At 39.1% G+C, this 17,785-nt stretch overlaps 3 protein-coding genes, 1 long non-coding RNA gene and 1 pseudogene across 6 annotated transcripts in view; 2 read left to right on the top strand and 3 right to left on the bottom strand.

The window, feature by feature from the left end:
- The window catches only part of LOC119527498, a 60,713-nt gene that overhangs the window by 30,109 nt on the left and 12,819 nt on the right, over window positions 1-17,785 (top strand). The window lies entirely within an intron of this gene.
- EXO5 (exonuclease 5) lies at window positions 770-7,769 on the bottom strand. 2 transcript variants are annotated; one of them, XM_037827577.1, is made up of 3 exons: window positions 7,645-7,769; window positions 6,787-7,090; window positions 770-4,039 (listed from the first exon to the last, which is right to left on the bottom strand). In XM_037827577.1, the coding sequence occupies exon 3, from the start codon at window positions 4,006-4,008 to the stop codon at window positions 2,896-2,898; it is 1,113 nt and encodes a 370-aa protein (XP_037683505.1). In that variant the 5' UTR covers window positions 4,009-4,039; window positions 6,787-7,090; window positions 7,645-7,769; the 3' UTR covers window positions 770-2,895. The 2 variants fall into 2 exon arrangements, with proteins under 2 accessions (XP_037683505.1, XP_037683506.1); XM_037827578.1 differs by having other exon boundaries at window positions 7,630-7,763.
- LOC119527496 (dual adapter for phosphotyrosine and 3-phosphotyrosine and 3-phosphoinositide-like) lies at window positions 10,338-11,262 on the top strand. Its single transcript, XM_037827579.1, is given in 2 exon segments — window positions 10,338-10,972; window positions 10,974-11,262. Coding segments are annotated over 2 exon segments (837 nt in total). The 5' UTR covers window positions 10,338-10,424.
- On the bottom strand, window positions 13,673-13,989 carry LOC119527497 (annotated as a pseudogene).
- The window catches only part of ZFP69 (ZFP69 zinc finger protein), a 32,089-nt gene continuing 28,042 nt past the window's right edge, over window positions 13,739-17,785 (bottom strand). For both annotated transcript variants that reach the window (XM_037827575.1, XM_037827573.1), the window contains exon 6: window positions 13,739-15,243. In XM_037827575.1, the coding sequence (XP_037683503.1) occupies window positions 14,105-15,243 (1,139 nt within the window). In that variant the 3' untranslated portion in view covers window positions 13,739-14,104. The remainder of the gene's footprint in view (window positions 15,244-17,785) is intronic.

Consider the following 17,785-nt stretch of genomic DNA (forward strand, 5'->3'; position numbering starts at 1 on the left):
TGATTTAAAGGCTTTGGGCTTCTTTTAAGCAACCTTCCACTCAATTAAGAGTATACAGACAGACAACAGTTTAAAAGTAAAGAAAAAAAAAAAAAAAAAAAAAAGTAAAGAGCACTCAAGACAAGAATTCACTTTTAACACATTTTTACTAAAGGCGCACTTAAGGTAAAAGGAACAAGTTTATAAAGTAAAAATTAATGGATACATTACCAAGCCTGGGAGACCTCACTCCTCCAGATGCAGCTGGACATGAGATCAGAGTTCCCCCTTGTTTCAGTTACAGAAAATTTATAGCATTTTTGGTTTACAGTCAATTAAATCATATTCTGTTTTTACAATAATGTTTTATGAGCACAAATGTCTTACAAAGCGAAGCATTTCAATTCATGAGTGGTTCAAGATTAAAGGAAGGTATCCATGTTATCAAAGACTTAGCCTTGAATGCCTGTAAAATTCTACTGATATTTTTACTAGTTGAGCTATTTTTGTAAGAGCAATATAACATACTTTAACTTGTATAAAAATTAGAAAAGAGATTACTATTTTCTAACTGAATATATTTTTTTCATTTTATTCTATTGATTAATTTAGCCATTACATCATGTTAATAAACATACATTTAATTAGGACTATAATCAACCTTGCTACATTATTTACAACTTCTCTATAATTAAAGTAACAGCTGCAGCCCATCCTGTTTCCAAAGAGGACTAGGTGATTACATATTATCTATATCTAAGAAGGTTGAGAGGGACTTCCTGCTTTTTTAAAAAAATATTCAGTTCTTTTCACTGTGTAGCTCCTCTTTCAGTATAATTTTCTAATATGGGACTCCAAGGGTATAAATCATCTGTCCCAGTTATTATAGTAAGGCCTTTCCACTTTTTATTATTTGGAAATTGTACTTGAGTGTTTTTAGGTAAACATTGTTAAATATACTTCTATCTCAGAAGGAGTAACTGGCTCTTCACTATCAAAATAGAAAATGAGAGCAACATAGAAAGAAGTCAGCATTCTCATTATTAGATTCTTCAGTAAAAATATTATTCTGCAACAAGATACCCCAACCATAGATGCCTACATTTGTCTTGTGAGAAAGAGAAGATGTTAGTTTAAAATATGGGTTCAAGATCTCAGGGAATTACTGAATTCTGACTATGCCACTGTCTGAAACCAGTTAATTTTCCCTTTTTTCTCTTCTTAAAGCTTCTAGTATAACTAAAATGATACAACAGAATCTTGAACACATTCTTTTCTTGAAGATTGTTAGCTAATTCTGTTTATCGTCGGTCCAGCTTGATTCCAAACTTCCTGGAGCCTAGAATATACCGTACAGTCCAGAAAGCTTAACAACAGCTAGAAGGAAATTTCATAGCATAATGGTTAAGAACATAAACACTTAAGTCAGACATATCTAGGCTAGAGTCTACTACTTGCAAACTGTGGGACTTTGGGTAAGTTATATAACCCTTCTAAGCCTCAGTTCACTCATCGGTGATAATAATGGCTATATAGATTTAACCACAAAAAGTGCTTAGCACAGTGCCTGGCACATAATAATCAGTAAATGGGAAGAGTTATTACAAGATTTCCACTGTCCATAAGAGTATGTGTAGCTCAGAAGGCCTCCACAGGTAAACTATGGTTTTATCAGCTCATATATAGCACAGAGTCACATCAACAACAGTTCTGCTGGCTCTTGAATTTCCAGTGAATACAGAAACTATCCCGGGCCAATTTCCCTCCCCTCCATTTACTTCAGCAAATTCTCCAGTAGTGTCTCCAAGAATAAGTCCTTACCTTCCAGGTGGTGTCCATCTCATTCTTTCCTCTGGCCCCTTTAGTGATATTTGTAGCTAAGGGGTCCACTGCCTTCTAATATATGAATTGAGATCCCTTTCTACCTTTTATTTTCCTTAAATTGTTTTTATTTTTGTGATTTTTCACTTTATAAAAAGTGATCATGCTGTATGTAATCTTTTGGGGCTTACTTTTCCACTCAGTACTGTATTGCTAAGATCCATCCACATTATTGCACATCACTGTAGCTTACTTGTTTTGGCTGCTGTAACACATCATCCACTCTTCTGATGATGGACATCTGGGTCGTTTCCAGGTTTTTTCTATGGTGAAAGTGCTATAATGTATATTCTTGTTCATATTTCCTGTTTATACACGTATAAGAATTTCTCGTAGTATCTACCTAGCAGTGGTACTGCTGGATTGTATATCACGTGACTACTCAACCTTACGTGTTACTTCATTTATTATATTTTCCATATCTAATATTTTCAGTTTTTTATGACTTCTAGTTCCTGTTTCATTTTCCTTCCTCTCTTTGAAAATATTTACCATGCTTATTTTAAATTCTTGGTCTGCCCATTACACTAATTCTGATTCATAAATATGTTTATGTATTTATGTATTTAAAAGTTTGGAATAATATAAACCATGCTATATGTAGTGGTCATCCCTGAGAGATTGGGATTATGAAAAAAAAAGTCATCAGTTCAACTGTCCTGGACAGTGTTTTATTTTCTTATGTAAAATGTAGAAAACCTTGACTGAGGAAAAACAGGAAAGGGACTTATCAGAAACAGAAAAATTTTCTTAGAAAAGTAATGTTTGCTAAAGGATACCTTTGCTCCAGCCATGATGGACATCCATTTTCTTGGCAATCCACAGCAAAGCTCCAGGGACAGCATAACCCCAAATCTTTCCCACCCACCCCTGAGCCTTGGTCCTGGATTTGAGGTGGTTATAGGTTGAGGAAATAGGAAAAGAGCCAAAATAAGAATACTCCATGAAAGCCAAGCTCAGAAATTGGTCCTCTTTTACTCTGTTGAATACATTAGGAGCAGGAAGAATCAAAATTCCTGAAGACACACCTTCTTTTCACTTGGATTTTTTGGCTTGGGGCTCCAGTGTGGACCTGAGCACTCCACCGTTCTTTTTCCACTCACAGATGTCCGCATAGTTGCACCTGCAGCACTTCCAAGCCTCCTCCACATCAACCCCTTGAGGCTCTCGGTGGCCCATCCAGTAGCCCATATAATGCTGAACCTTACTTCTCACCTCCTTCTCTTCAAAGGCCACAATCTCTGTACCCAGCACAGAGGCAGTCTCTTGGTGGATATACTCAATCTTCAGGATATCAATGACTGGGAGGTCAGACAGCGTTAGAGACAAGAAGCCCAGCTCCATGAGGTCTCCCAGGGATTTCACAGAGAAGCCTCCCTGCTGGGCATATCTCAGCACTGAGGGCCCCAGTGGCTTTTCTGGATGCAATTTTACGTGGTGGATTAAGCTAGCAGGGGTCACTTTTCCTTGTACCATGGCATCAAAGATATATTTGTATAGGCTTACTTGAAAACAGTCTTTCTTTTTCTGAGCTTCCAGAGGGAGCAAAGGACGCTTGCGTGTCTTCAGTTCAGCCAGTTCCAGTTCCCCCTTGGCTGTATAGTGCAGCTCATCAATCACCCCAACAAGAAGCACACCCTCCACTTCCCCAAACACTGGAAACTCTCTGATGCACCCCTCTGACTGCAAGGTAGGAATCATTGATAGTATGTTCAGAAACTTAGTTGCCCAGGCATCTTCTTTAGAGATAATGGGGATAGTCACAATATCATGAACTTCCAGTTCTCTAGCTAGGTGAATGCTAGCACCAGTTTCTAAAATAGCTGCCTTCTCAGGTGTCAAGAAGCCAGGAAACTCCTTTCCGTATACCATTTGCTGTTCACACCAGTTCTGAGTCGTCAGGTCAGTGACATACAAATATTTAAAGTGGAATTGCTCCATGGGTGAGGAGATATCCAATCTTCTTTTCCACTTTTGTAAGCTTATGGGCTTGCCATCTTCCCCTGGGAATTCAGAAGAAGGACCAGGCTTGCTAACTGAACCACTTGACTCTTGGGCATCTTCTAGCTCCAGGAACTCTGAGTCACTCAGATCTGAGAACCCAGAGGCATTCCCTGACACCATCTCCTCTTCTCTAGTCTCCGCCATGGCCACAGTTCTGGATTAGGCAAGGAAGACCCTGCATAACATGTTAAAGAAATGTATTATCCACATAAAAACTTTCTTAAAAGCACTTACAAGTTCCAAGGAGGCAAAAAAAAGTCAAATTTCTCTTGACTGGGAACATTATTTCATTATTTTAAGTGAATATAGATATATGTAAATGTTGGACAATGTTTACCATGGGTCACTTCCACAACTCCTTTGATACAGAGTACTGACCAGGAAAATAAACCTCAAATACAATCTGCTCCTTAAGAAAAACCAGTTCTACAATTACTGTCTTTAAATGCAGTTCTCAGGAACACAATATGGTAAAAGGCAAAGACCAACTAGAGATAAATACTACTTATATACAAAATAGAAGCATGGAATAAAAGCTCTTGGTGGGTTTTAGCTTACTCCTAGTGACTTTATAAATTCACCCTCCTAACATTATAAAAATAGGTGTTTCCCATTACATTTATTTTCTCCCTCCACAATAAATTAGCTTATAATGGAAAATGTCTGTCAGTAAGCACTATTAAAATATTACTGTTTTTGCTATAAACAAGTTAATATTTAGTGTGCAGTTATTGTGTATTAGACACTGAGCCAGTGCTTCATACTCAATATCTCACTACCCTACTAAGGGAGAGGAACTCATTTTTTAACTTTTTGCTATGGAAATTTTCAAACCTACAGAGAAGTAGAAAGAATAGAACAATGAACCATCATATACAACCATCTTAGATAACAGCAGTTGACATTTTGTTGTACTTTCTTCATGTGTGCATTTTGGGCGGTGAGGGATGAACTATTTTAAAGTAAATTATGGACATCATAATACTTCAAATCTAAATGCTTCAAAACACATTTCCAAAAAGCTCATTTTCCTGCATAACTACAATACTATTACCAAATCTAACAGAATTAATAAAAATTCCCTAACGCTACAGTCATATTCAAATATCTCCAATGGTCCTAAAAGTGTCTTGGATATCTTTTCTTTAAACCAAGAAACAAAGAGTACACATTATATTTGATTGTTTTGTCTCTAAGAATTTTTAATTTTTAAGAAATCGGACAAATTTTCTTATGAAGGTACTCTTTTTAAGCCTTCTCCCCAACATCATAGGTCTAACCTTGAATACAGAGAAAAGAAAACAAAACAAGGTATGACCAGTTCTCTAGGATTTGACTCTGGGTGCCAGGAAAGTAAATAATTGGACAGAACTTTAGTTGATCCAGATAACTATGAGCCAAGTGTCTTCTTCTTGCTATTCTAAGAAGCAAGGAATAAAATGAATGCACCAGCTTCCATGGTAACAGCTGAAGAACTGATACCCTAAAAGTGGTACTAATAGTTATGGTTGTACGTAACTGATTTTTACAATAATCTAAATGTTATTAATGAAAGAAGACATATATAGCTGGAAGTAAAGCTATTTGCAAAGAACATAAGTAATACAGTGCTAAGACTTTTGTTTATATACTATAAAGTTATCAGTTTATAAGCTATTTCAGTAGTAATAAAACACAGATGCTGCACATGTGCCGAAATGTCTTAAATTGTAAATGTGCTTTAAATAATAGTTTCAAAATGAGTTATTTTATGTGAACTTTCAAGTCCCTGAAAGTTGGAGACAATCTTTGCCCTCTAACAAGAAACTAAGTTAGATGGCAATCAATACTTACACTTTCTTTTCAGGAGGAGAGCACTAAATCCAAATCAGTTGAAAACGAAAATATTTTATTTTAAATATCTACACCTGTATTGTCCAACAGTGTAGTCACTGGTCACATGTGGTTATTCAAATTTAAATTAATTAAACTTAAAAACTTAAACTTCAGTTCATCAGTTGCACTGGGTACCTTATTGGATGGCACAGATATAGTAGTATGTTCCCCTCATCACAGAAAGTTTTGTTGGACAGCACTGATTTAGACTACTTGATGTGTATGCGTTAACTCCTGAGAGAGAGTGTAAGCTCCTAAAATGTAGGGAGGGACTTTCTACTTGTTTTGCATACTACATTGAGATTGAAAATGGAATAGTCCTAAACAGATAAGTGAAATATCTTGTGGAGAAGACACAAAGCGGGGGGGGGGGGGGCAATTTTTTTTGTGGAATTATTCATTTAAAAGAACAAAACAATAATCTAGGGGTGGCCAATTTAGACTCAGATTGTGGCCTGGACTTTCCTATGCAAAAGAATGTACTCTGTATCTCTTTGACACAAGATGATTTTACACAGTAAAATACACCTTAGAATAAATATGAAGCTATTAGAGCTATTAAAGCTGTAAATTCTTTTTATGTGTTACTATCCATCAAATGCATAATTTCACAGATACTGTTTCTTGGGACAAGTTTGATTTTTAAGTAAATGTAAGTAAAAAAGAAAAAAATATGAGAATAACAGTATAGGAAGCACACAGGTATGGCAACAATCATTAAGTGGTTAGTGAATGAGATAGTTTGGAGGTTGCACAGATCTGGATTCTGATCCTGACCCTGACTAGTGTAGTCATACTTAGTAGTATGCTACTTGCCTTTGGAGTAATCTTGAGCAAGGTTTTAGTTTTCCTAAGGCTACTAACATCATCAAAATGAGGGTACTCCTTCCAATACTACTCAGCTACCCAAAGGATTAAGTGATAAACCACACACACAATAGCACTCAATAAATGTGAATCTCCTTTCCCTTCCCAAAAAAGAGACAGTGTATCCATTCTTCCTGATAAATGTCACTGAATTTTAGGAAACAGGAAACTCCTACTCACCTGGGACTTACTTGGTTGATCCTGCTCCTCACTGGGAAGGGCAGAATGCAGAGATGACAAGGCGAGGAGAGGAGAAAGGGGCTCTGAGAGACCAGGTCTTCATGGAGGAACCCAGATTAACATCTCTAGCCTTGCTGAGGTAGAAGAGCGACTTTTTGGTCCTTTCTCCTACTCACATTGTGGCATTTCCTCCTCTCTGTTCCACACTGCACAGCCTGCTGGCCTCTCTCTTGGGGCAAGTTCTCCATGAACTCTTCATTTTCCCCATACCCTGGATGCAGTTACTTGAGTCAACCCCTGCTCCCTGCAAGTAAAAGGGTAAAGAATAACCGAGGTCCTCCGGGTTCCTTCTTCCAGCTCCATCCTCAGGCCAGAAGCCCGGGCAGGAGACCTCAGGTCGGGGATTGTTTTCCTCTTTGCTGAGTTCCCTTTGCCTGTGGAACTGCCACTCCCTTCTCCCTCAACACCCTGACCTGTTCAGTGCAGCCCTGACTTGTGGCTCCGAGAGTCCCCCTTCAAAGGGGAGCTTTCCCATGTCTCCAAACCACAGTCTCCCCGGGCGCGCCACACGGGCCCTCATTTATGGGGCACTTCCTACAGTGTCCTGGAGGAGCCGAAAATGAGAGCACGGGGTCGCCCGCTTCGAGAAGGGGTCCCAGCCAACCTCAGGTTCTTCCCAGGGCGAAGGGTCCGGAACCCACGGGGGCCTGGCCTGTGAGGGGAGACCAGCCGCTGTCCTGCAACAGCTCCTACCCCGAGAGCGAATTAGGGGGGCGCGGCGGCAACAGGAACAGACTTCTGGACTACGAAACTTTGCACCCCAAGACCCGCACTCCCACTCACCAGCCCTTCCCTAACCTCGGAGGAGCCGCCGAACCGCTTATCCCATGCAGCTCCTCCTCGGCCTCGGAACTGCTCCAGGACACTGCCCCCAACGCGCTGGCGAAAGTTGGGCAGAGTGCGCTGCCGGAAGCGGCTTTCGGTCTGCGCTTTGCAAAAAGCCCCCCGGCGACCAGTCCCAGGCTGCCTTAGGACCGCCCCTTCCGGCGGCCTCAGCGGCGCCGCTTAGTCTGCGCGGACCTGCGGCTCGGGGAGAACTGCTTTCGCCGTAGGGCTGAGCGGGTTCCCAACCCAAAAGCGGGCTGCCGGGAGCTTTCTCAAGCTAGGCTGTCCCTCCCGGCACGCTTAAGTATCTGTGCGTGTCATTTAATTCAGAACGGAACCTGACCTCTAAGCTTCCACTCTGGCGGGGTCTCCTGGCATTAGTGAGAGCCACGGCCAAGCCAGTGTCCGAGAAAGGTCTAGGTATTTCCTTTTCCCCGGCGCCTCACGGCGCATTTATAACAGGCAAAGACCAGGAGTAGGATCTAGAACATGATTTATAAATACCTTCTGGGGCAGTAATAGATCTGAGAGGTGAACCTCGTAAGAATGGCAAAGAGCAGCTAGTTTAAGCCATTAAGAGCAGGTGGTTGAAAACCTGGCTAGAAAACTTGGGAGAAAAAAATGTGACTCAGATAAAAGGACATGAATAAAGAAGGTGATTATTTCTTCATCTATAAAATGAGAAGTTTGAATTAGATGGATTCCTACACTCTTTACAGTACTAAAATTCTTACTCTCTGTGCTGGCATTGAGTGGGTAGCATTTGGAACTCTATGAACAGTAACTTCTTCTGGAAACCCCTCTCCTGCCCCTTCAACCACCTAAGCACCACCGCTCAAGCACACGGTTCCCGTGAACCTGCTGATCTCTGCTACGTTGGATTTGCTTAGGGATGACACCTGTCCTAACTGCCAATAAGAGATCTTCCTCAGAATTCTGAGCTGGAAGTAAGAGAAGACAGCTTTTTGTCTGGGTGGCGAACACTGAATATATGTAAAACCTGGTGCTGCAGTTAACCACGATCTGCAAGGAGGTGGAAGGAAAAAAAAAAAAAAAAAGCCAGAATGAAGATGATATAAGTAGGGATGATGTAAACCAGACGCTTTTTCAGAGTTTTTACTCAAGCTGCCTATCAAGCATGTTGACCTACCACAGCACCAATCACACTGCCAACTTTTCCTATAGCATCCTGATTTTCTTTCTTTTGAAATTACATCTCATTAATGTGATTTAGACCTCACATTCACCTAAGATTAACACTTCAGTTTTAGTAATATACAACAGAAACACTTACTGTGATTAGTTTATCCCGTTATACTGGGTTTTTACTAGATGCAGTAAAGTACCAGGGGAAAGTCTTCTGTTTGTATTCACACAATTAACAGCTTTCTTAGAAAAAGAAGAAAGAGAAGAAGTAGCAGCAGCAGCAGCAGTGGTGAGAAATGGAGAGAGAAAACCTCCTGGGTTTTCCAATGTGCCTCAGGTCCTGGTCACAGTCCATTGTTAGCATGTATTATAGCCCCTGAATTCCATAAGGTACCCAAGTATCCCTCTAAAACACCCTCCTTTGAGACTTAAGCTAGCCTCAGTGGGTTTCTGCTATTTGCCACCTAAGGAGTCCAAATTGGCATATTAAATTAGTCAGAGTATATATGGGAAGGGGCAAAGTAAGGAGAAGATGAAGCTATTAGGAAGGACTAGATATTATAGAGGTTCTTAAGTGCCAGGCTTTGGGTTATAACTGGGATAGTGGCTGCGGGGATGGAGAAGGGTGAAACTCCATTAACATTTCACAGAAACACAAACTTAGTAACAAAACTTTATCAGATTGAAAAATAAACATGAAATTATGGTGGCCCTGGCCTTGGTGCTCAGCTACCACAACAAAATAAGCAATGTTAACTAATTAATTAATGCTCATTCCTTTTTATTAGAAAGTCATGTCTCTCCTCCTTTCTGTCTCCCTCCATGTGTTAATTTTAACTAGTGAACACAACCATCCTATAAAAGTCTAAGCATGGTCAGTCGGTCATCCATAGTAGACCTTGACATCCTAAGTACCCTGCCTCAATTGTCGGTTCTCCCCCATTCCAATAAAAGAGGTTGCAGCCAAGATTATATTTGCTAAGGGAGGTGGAGCAGTTGGTGGAGATGCGTCTCCTTCTCCAGCTTAGAACTTGGTGGGCTTGGCTGCTATTCAAGAAGATGCACATTCCTCTCCAGTTCCAGGGATCGCAAGTGCTGCCCATCAGAACATCCACAGGAATGCAGCTCAGCTGGTACTTCTAGGTTACACTGCAATAAGCTCATGCTTCTTTGATGGTTGGTAGATCTGTTGCTCTAGAGAAGCCTTAGGACCAGTCATGATTTCTATAGTTCCATATCTCGTTGGTGAGAGAATAAATTGGTCCAACCACTATGAAGGTCAATATAGCAATATATATTAAAATTACAAATGCACATACCTTCTAATGCAGAAATTCCAGTTCTAGGAATTTCTCCCACATATATATTTACATGTAAGAAAAATAAAAACATATATTATTCATTGCAACACTGTATAAACAGAAAACTGGAAATAACCCCAAAATCCTTCCATAGTGAACTAAATAAAGGGCACCATACAATGGAATACTATGCAGCTATAAAAAGGAATGAGACTGAGGAACAAGAGAGGGTGAGGAGCAGCAGAGCCGGTCTCTCGCTGCCTCTTCCCCACAGCACCTGTCAGGGGCTTTCTGAGAAGAGCATGAATGGGCAGAGCAGAACCTCTAGAAGGAAAGATGACTGCCCAGGATCCCTCAGATCTGTGGAGCAGATCAGATGGAGAAGTTGAGCTGCTCCGAGACTTGGGATGTTATCATGGCAATCTCACCCGCCAAGCAGCAGAAGCTCTTCTCTCAAATGGATCCGATGGAAGCTACCTTCTAAGGGACAGTAACAAAAGGACCAGGCTGTACTCTCTCTCCATAACAGCCAAAGACTCTGTCAAACATTTTCATGTTGAATATACTGGATATTTATTTAAATTTGGCTTTAATGAATTCTCATCTTTGAAGGATTTTGTCAAGCATTTTGCAAACCAGCCTCTGATTGGAAGCAAAACAGGCACTCTGATTGTTCTGAAACATCCTTATCCAAGAAAAGTGGAGGAACCTTCCATTTATGAATCCATCCACGATTACACAGCAATGCAAACAGGAAGAATGGAAAATGACCTCATGCCCATGGCTCCTTCTCTGGGCACCAAAGTTGTTTACCTCATCAAACAAGGGGGCCTAGTCAAGACATAGAAAACGATGTTTCACTTTGCATAGGAATGAACTGAAATATTTCAAAGACCAAATGTCACCAGAACCAATTCGGATCCTAGACTTAACAGAATGTTCAGCTGTACAATTTGATTACTCACAGGAAAGGGTAAACTGTTTTTGCTTAGTATTTCCATTCAGGACATTTTATCTCTGTGCAAAGACAGGAGTAGAAGCTGATGAGTGGATCAAGATATTACACTGGAAATTGTCACAAATACGAAAACAGCTGGACCAAGGAGAAGACACCATCCGATTTCAGTCCTTCATCTTTAAATAGACCTTTCCTGACAAGGGAGGCCCTGCCCAGGAGCAGAGTGGAATATTTCCTGATGCTCTGATTAGCATCAGCCTTTGGAGGAAAGCTGACTCGGGACTTTTCTTTAAAAACAAAACAAAAGCAGATGCTGATTGGGACCTTTCAGAGTATATCATATTTTCTGTCTCCCAGAAAACTGCTGCCCTTCCAAGATGTGATCATCTCCTTGAGAATAATGCTGAAGAAACCATTGTTCTACTAGAAACTGATTAGACCACCACTTCTAGACCTGTTCACATTTAGAACATGTGCTTTTGTTTTCATTCGTTGTGGTCCCCAAGCTTTTTGACATTAGTTGCCTGGAGTTCTACTCTGTGTCATGGTCAATTCATTTGACATCAGCTCAGAAAGAAATAGCTGTATACTTTGAGGTATAGTAGCTTTAGAATGCTTCTTCAGAAAAGATATTAAGCAGCAACATCAAAGTTTGGGGGCCAGAGGCAGGATAGTGTTTGTTTTTTTATTTTATTCCTCTTTTTACAAAAAACAAAAACAGTTTCCAAAACTAAAACGGAAAGTGTTTGCAGTATTTATTTTCTCTTTTTAAAAGGCTCAAATAGTGGATCCTTTACTTCTAATGATAAACCTGTGGGAACTAATTGTTTTATGGGCAATTATCAGGACGTTAAAGATGAATGAAGGTACAATTTTAAATACATCTCTTTTAACCATTTTTGGGGAAATGTTTTAGAGTGAGGAAACATAAACTGAGGGAGGATAATAAAGTAGCAGATAGCTTGTAATTAACTACTACTACTACCAATAATAGTAGATTACTTGCAAGCAGCAAGTTATTTTCATTAGACATTTATCCAAACAGATTGAAAGAGATTTCTCAAGGAAGTGTTATAACAATCCCTCCCCCAGAGATAGCTGTTGTGTTGCACCAAGAGATGTACGGATCACCTTGCCCTGAGATTGCTCAGAGCCCTGCACGTATAGAACAATTTCTGTTGCCAGTCCAGGGGGTAACACTAAATCCACATGAAACATATAATAGAGTGTTACACAGAATTTTCTAACTAGATTGACACAGAGGAATGAGTTACTAGTGTCTAGAGCTCAAAAAAAAAAAAAATTCTAACCTAACCCCTTCCATTGTCTTTATTAAAACTACTTATTTAGATAGAAGTTTGAAGGAAGACAAAAGTGGAAGAAAAACTTGAAAATAAAAAATTTGGTGCAAAGTTATGATGTAAGACTGCTCTTGCAGTCCAAAGTGATACTATGTTACAAAAAGTTTCTTGTTATTTAAACATCTAAGACTCAGAAATTACATTAATTTAAAAAATCTATCTCAACAAAGTTTTTAAACCAATTTTGTTGTGTTTGTGTTATATGGTATACAGCAAATGTCAAGTTGGAATATATCTTGTCAGTTTTGCAAAGCAAGAAGTTACAAATAAATTCTCAGTGAGATGTAAGGTTTTATGTTTTGTTTTCTTAGAACCAAGAGTGTTTCTGTGTGTAGGTAATATTATCTTACTTTTTGTAAAATGTATGATGTTTATTATTTATATTCTTTGGTTTCATTTATTAAAAACAGCATGATTTTCCTGCATGAAAACAAAGGAATGAGTAAGCACTTTATATGCTGATGTGGAATAACTTCCAAGACATGTTAAGTAATAAAAGTAACATTCAGATGTGTTTGTATAGGAGGCTACCATTCTGTTTAAAAAGAAAAAGGAAAAACTGTATTTGTATTCTCTTGGATATAAATAGAAAATCTCCAGAAGGGTGTACAAAAAATTGGTTAAAAAATGGTTGCTTCCAGATAAAATTTAGTGGTAGGGGGCTTTACATTGCATACAAACTTCTGTGCCTTTTTGAACATTACACTATGTGCAAGTTTTTCCTGTTAAAAAAAAAGGATTTAGAAAAATAAGGGTAGTGGTATTTTAAACAATTGTTCCCAAATGTTGATCTGTAAATCAATGAATGTCCATGAAGAATAATCTGTTCATCCACAGTGAAATCAGAAACATAGTAACAACTATGTTGTGAATTTTTTATAATGCTGAATTTATTTAGTTTGAAGGACCATCCTGTATTCTTGAGTTAGTACTCTGTAAGGAGTACTTGGTGGTTAGCACTGCAGTTTTTTTACACAATGGGCAAAATAAAAAGTTGGAATCATTATATCAATCCCTCAAATTTATTTATGAGTCCTGAGTCCTGACATTTAAAACCCTCGAATAGATACTTTAGACTAGGCTTTTTTTTAAAAGGGTAGAATTAATATTTCACTGTCATTTATAATCAGATGGTAGTTGGGTATACATGATCTTTTTCTCTTGTGTGTTAATAAAAAAATTTACAAGTTAAGTTTTGAACAGCTGATGGCTGGTTATGTTTTCAGGAAACATGATTATCTTAATTCATTATTGGTGGCTTCTAGCTTTTCTTTATTAGCACCAGAAAATTCACCCACCTTTTGTCCCTTTTTGTAAAATCAAAATGTTGGCATGCATTTATTTGACTTCACATTCTACACCAACATCCGGACAGCCATCCAGATCAACTTCAAGGAACACTACCTTGTTGTACTTTTCAGAGAGGGAATGAAAGAAAGTTTATTATGCAAAGGCCATGGCCATGTGGCTGAGAAATAAACTATAAGTTTATCTCCAGCATCGTTCAAAAGGCTGCCTGAAAATATTCCTTGCTCTAGATCTGCTTCACCATTTTGGCTGCTGAGGGTCTGACAAGCGACCACAGAAAATGTTGAAGAGGACCCAAAAATGCAGGACTGAGGCTGGTCTAGATTAGGCTTCTGTTCTCATTGTGAATAATCTTTTTTTCACACATTATTTTGGAATGGTTTCCTTCTGTGTATTTCACAGTGTCGACTAAGAGATGAATTATAGCTGAAGGCTTTTCCACATTCATTACATTCATAAGGTCTTTCTCCAGTGTGACGTCTCTGATGTTTCTTAAAGGATGAGTCGTGCCTATAGGCTTTTCCGCAGCGATTACATTCATACGCTTTTACTCCTGTATGAACAGTTTTGTGGTTGCTAAGGTGTATTCTCTGCCTAAAGGCTTTTCCACATTCCTTACATTTGTAGGGTTTCTCCCCAGTATGGATTCTCTGGTGATGTGTTAGATAAGCTCTATGGCTAAAGGTTTTACAACAGGCAGTGCATGCATAGGGCTTCTCCCCAGTGTGAATCCTTATATGTTCACTCAGGTGTCTAATCTGTCGAAAGGTTTTCCCACATTCATTGCATGTAAAGGGTTTCTCTCCAGAATGAGTTCTCAAATGCTGGATCAAACTAATGTTCTGGCTGAAAGCTTTCTGACACTTATCACATACATAGGGCTTCTCCCCAGTGTGAGTTCTATGATGCTGATTGAGAGATGAGCGATGTCTGAAGGCTTTGCCACATTCCTCACATACAAAGGGCTTCTCACCAGTATGGATTCTTTGGTGTGTAGTAAGGGATGCACTTTGGCTAAAGGCCCTTCCACATTCCTTACATCTGAAAGGTTTCTCACCAGTATGAATTCTCATGTGCTCTGTAAGGTGAATGGGTTGTTTGAAGACTTTTAGACATACGTTACATTCAAAGGTTTTCGTTTTTACATAACTTGTTGAATGATTAATCAAATCTAAATTGTATTTGTTCCTTCTTCTAGGTGTGTCACATTTATGGTTTCTTTGTTCTATAATAACATTTGAACTCACAAAGATATTTTCCCTAAATTTGTTAGTTTCTTGGCTTCTCTTCTTGAGGGTCAAGATGGCTTGTCTTACATCTCTCCTACAGGTTTCCTGGGGGCTTTCTAACTCATCATCGTATTTGGAGACTTTTCTCAGTGTGGAATAAATGATATCATCCCTCATGAACCTTTCCATCACAATGCCATGATATAACTGTTCCTGTGAGATGTCATTCGTTGCAGCTGACTCATTAGTTTCTGTTTTAGTCTTCAAGTCTGAAAGAAATGAAGAAATGCAAATAACTCATTTATTATGCTTTGAGAAATCACTGTAGTGGGCATGGAATAGAGATTTAGACAACAATATATCTAAAGTACATGAGTACATGTACTTATATCTAAAGTACATGAGATTTTGACTATATTTAAATATGGTCAAACAGCCTGGGGAGGTAATGGGAAGTGAAATTAAGAAAAGCAAACAAGCTAAAGGTGCCATTATATACCCAGTGTGATGATGTCAGAGATTGGGGAGAGTCTATACTTTTGAATTGAATGGGGAAAGGATAATTAGGAGAGGGCAGGTTGTGAGGATAAATATTAGAGAGAGGACAGAGGCAGATCAGATTCCAACACTCTATTATTTTATGTATACAATACTGAAAGAACTATTTTAGCAAAATGAGGAAAACTAAGAAACAGAAAGAGAAAGGATCCAAAAAATGAAAATGGATCTGAAAAGAGAAGGAAAGGCAAGACCCAGTCTGAACGCTGCACAGTCAAGGTCCTGGCAAGAAACAACAATACCTTCCAACTGGGTAACATAAAGGGAGTTTAATAAAGGGACCATTCTAATAAAGGCTCACAGAAAGTGCCTATTAATTTTGGATAAAACATAAATGGCATCAAAATTATATAAATGTATTTGAATAACTTGAACCAGGAATAGAGAATGACTCAAAGTTTCCTTAACATGGAAGCGACAAAATAAATAGAATGATACTCGTGGCCAAATCCAGCAATAACCTCCAAGATGTTTAGGAAGAGAGAGCATGACATGAACAAATGCAACCAAGAAATCTGGGAAATCAACAAAGCAAGAAAATCAGGCATATAAATGGGAATGGAGAGTGGAGTGAGTCTAAGAGCTATTTCCTAAGAAGAAAACTTGGCAAACGAGGGAAAGATTGGTTATACGAAACTTAGGAAAGGGTACAGGCTGACAGTACGGATTTTAGTCTTGGGTTGAAAGAAGAAATGAAGCAGAGCTTCCTTGAGTTGGCTAGAAGATAGCTTCTGTATGGATTTTAGTCTTGGGTTGAAAGAAGAAATGAAGCAGAGCTTCCTTGAGTTGGCTAGAAGATAGCTTCTGTTTTTTTTAAATTCAATTTTATTGAGACATATTCACATACCATGCAGCCATACAAAGCATACATTCAATTGTTCACAGTACCATTATATAGTTGTGCATTCTTCACCAAAATTAATTTTTGAACATTTTCATTACCACACACACAAAAATAATAAGAATAAAATTAAAGTGAAAAAGAACAATTAAAGTAAGAAAGAACACCGGGTGCCTTTTTTTTTCCCCCATTTTTCTACTCATCCATCCATACACTGGACAAAGGGGAGTGTGGTCCATATGGCTTTCCCAATCACATTGTCACCCCTCATAAGCTACATTTTTATACAATCATTTTCAATGGCCTCTATTTTTGATGTATGAAGTTCACATAATAATGGAATACCCTATTGGAGATGCCCCACGGGCAAGGGCAAACTTAGAAAAGTCTCAGGGTAGAGGTGGGAGACCAGGACTGAGGCAATGATTTGGGGGATGTAGACACAGAAGAGTTGAAGTCATTGTAACATATTAGTCCTTTGTAGGCTGTCATACAGAGACAGAAGAGTAAAGTAAAAGACATAGACCTTAGGGATGATACATGCATTAAAAGATATACAGTTTAAAAAGCACTTAAAAAACAGTCAACCAGAAGAGAAACTGGAAGAGATCAGGATGCACAGTTTTTAAGATAGCCAGTGGAGGAAATGATGGCAGGAAGGTGAAGTTAGCATAATACAATGCTGCAGTGTGAAACAGTGGAAACAAACACCAGTTCTACTGTGCAGCAGCTACATGACCTTGTGCAAATCATCTAACTTCTTCAGGGTCTTAATTTCCTCGTCTGTAAAATGAATATAAAATTTGTAAAGTATCTTGAACAGTATTTTAAACAGAGATGGCCTTACATTTGATAGTGCAACAGGATGTTAAAATGTATCTGAAGCCCCAAGGAGCAAGAACGATACTGTCAGTAGATGACAAATATTCCCCACATCCTAAAGCAAGGTCCTAGACCACCACACAGGATATGCTAATGGATTATGACACTGGCTTTGCCAGCACGAACCATTATCTCCGCCAGACACTAAAGAGCTGATGGAAGGAGAAGAGAGAAAAACGAAAGTTAGGGAGAGGGAGAGAGAGGGGTTCCTTCAGAGAGAGTTACAGCATTTATCCCTCCCTCCACCCCATGGGAAAGGAGTGGGGAGTGCTTTCTCCTTATCCCAAGATAGGCTCTCCCGCTTCAGGAAGCCATTTAGAGAACATAACACAGGTTGTTTAGAGAATATGACATGGGAGTTTGGGAACATGAGGATGGGCATCAAGATTCTGATTTTCGAAAAGTCTCAAACTGTGAAGCTCTACATGTAGCTTCCCTTGAAGCACAGAGGAGAGAGACAGACTGAGAGAGGATTGTATCAGGACCATCTCCACTTCCATGGATGATAGGGAAAGCAGTGGGCCCATGGG

The sequence above is a fragment of the Choloepus didactylus genome, chromosome 2, assembly GCF_015220235.1.
Source record: "Choloepus didactylus isolate mChoDid1 chromosome 2, mChoDid1.pri, whole genome shotgun sequence".
NCBI classification, from domain to species: Eukaryota; Metazoa; Chordata; class Mammalia; order Pilosa; family Megalonychidae; genus Choloepus; species Choloepus didactylus.

What these genes read in the sequence shown, in the direction of transcription:
- EXO5 (XM_037827577.1), bottom strand. Translation starts at nt 4,008, where the DNA reads ATGGCGGAGACTAGAGAAGAGGAGATGGTGTCAGGGAATGCCTCTGGG.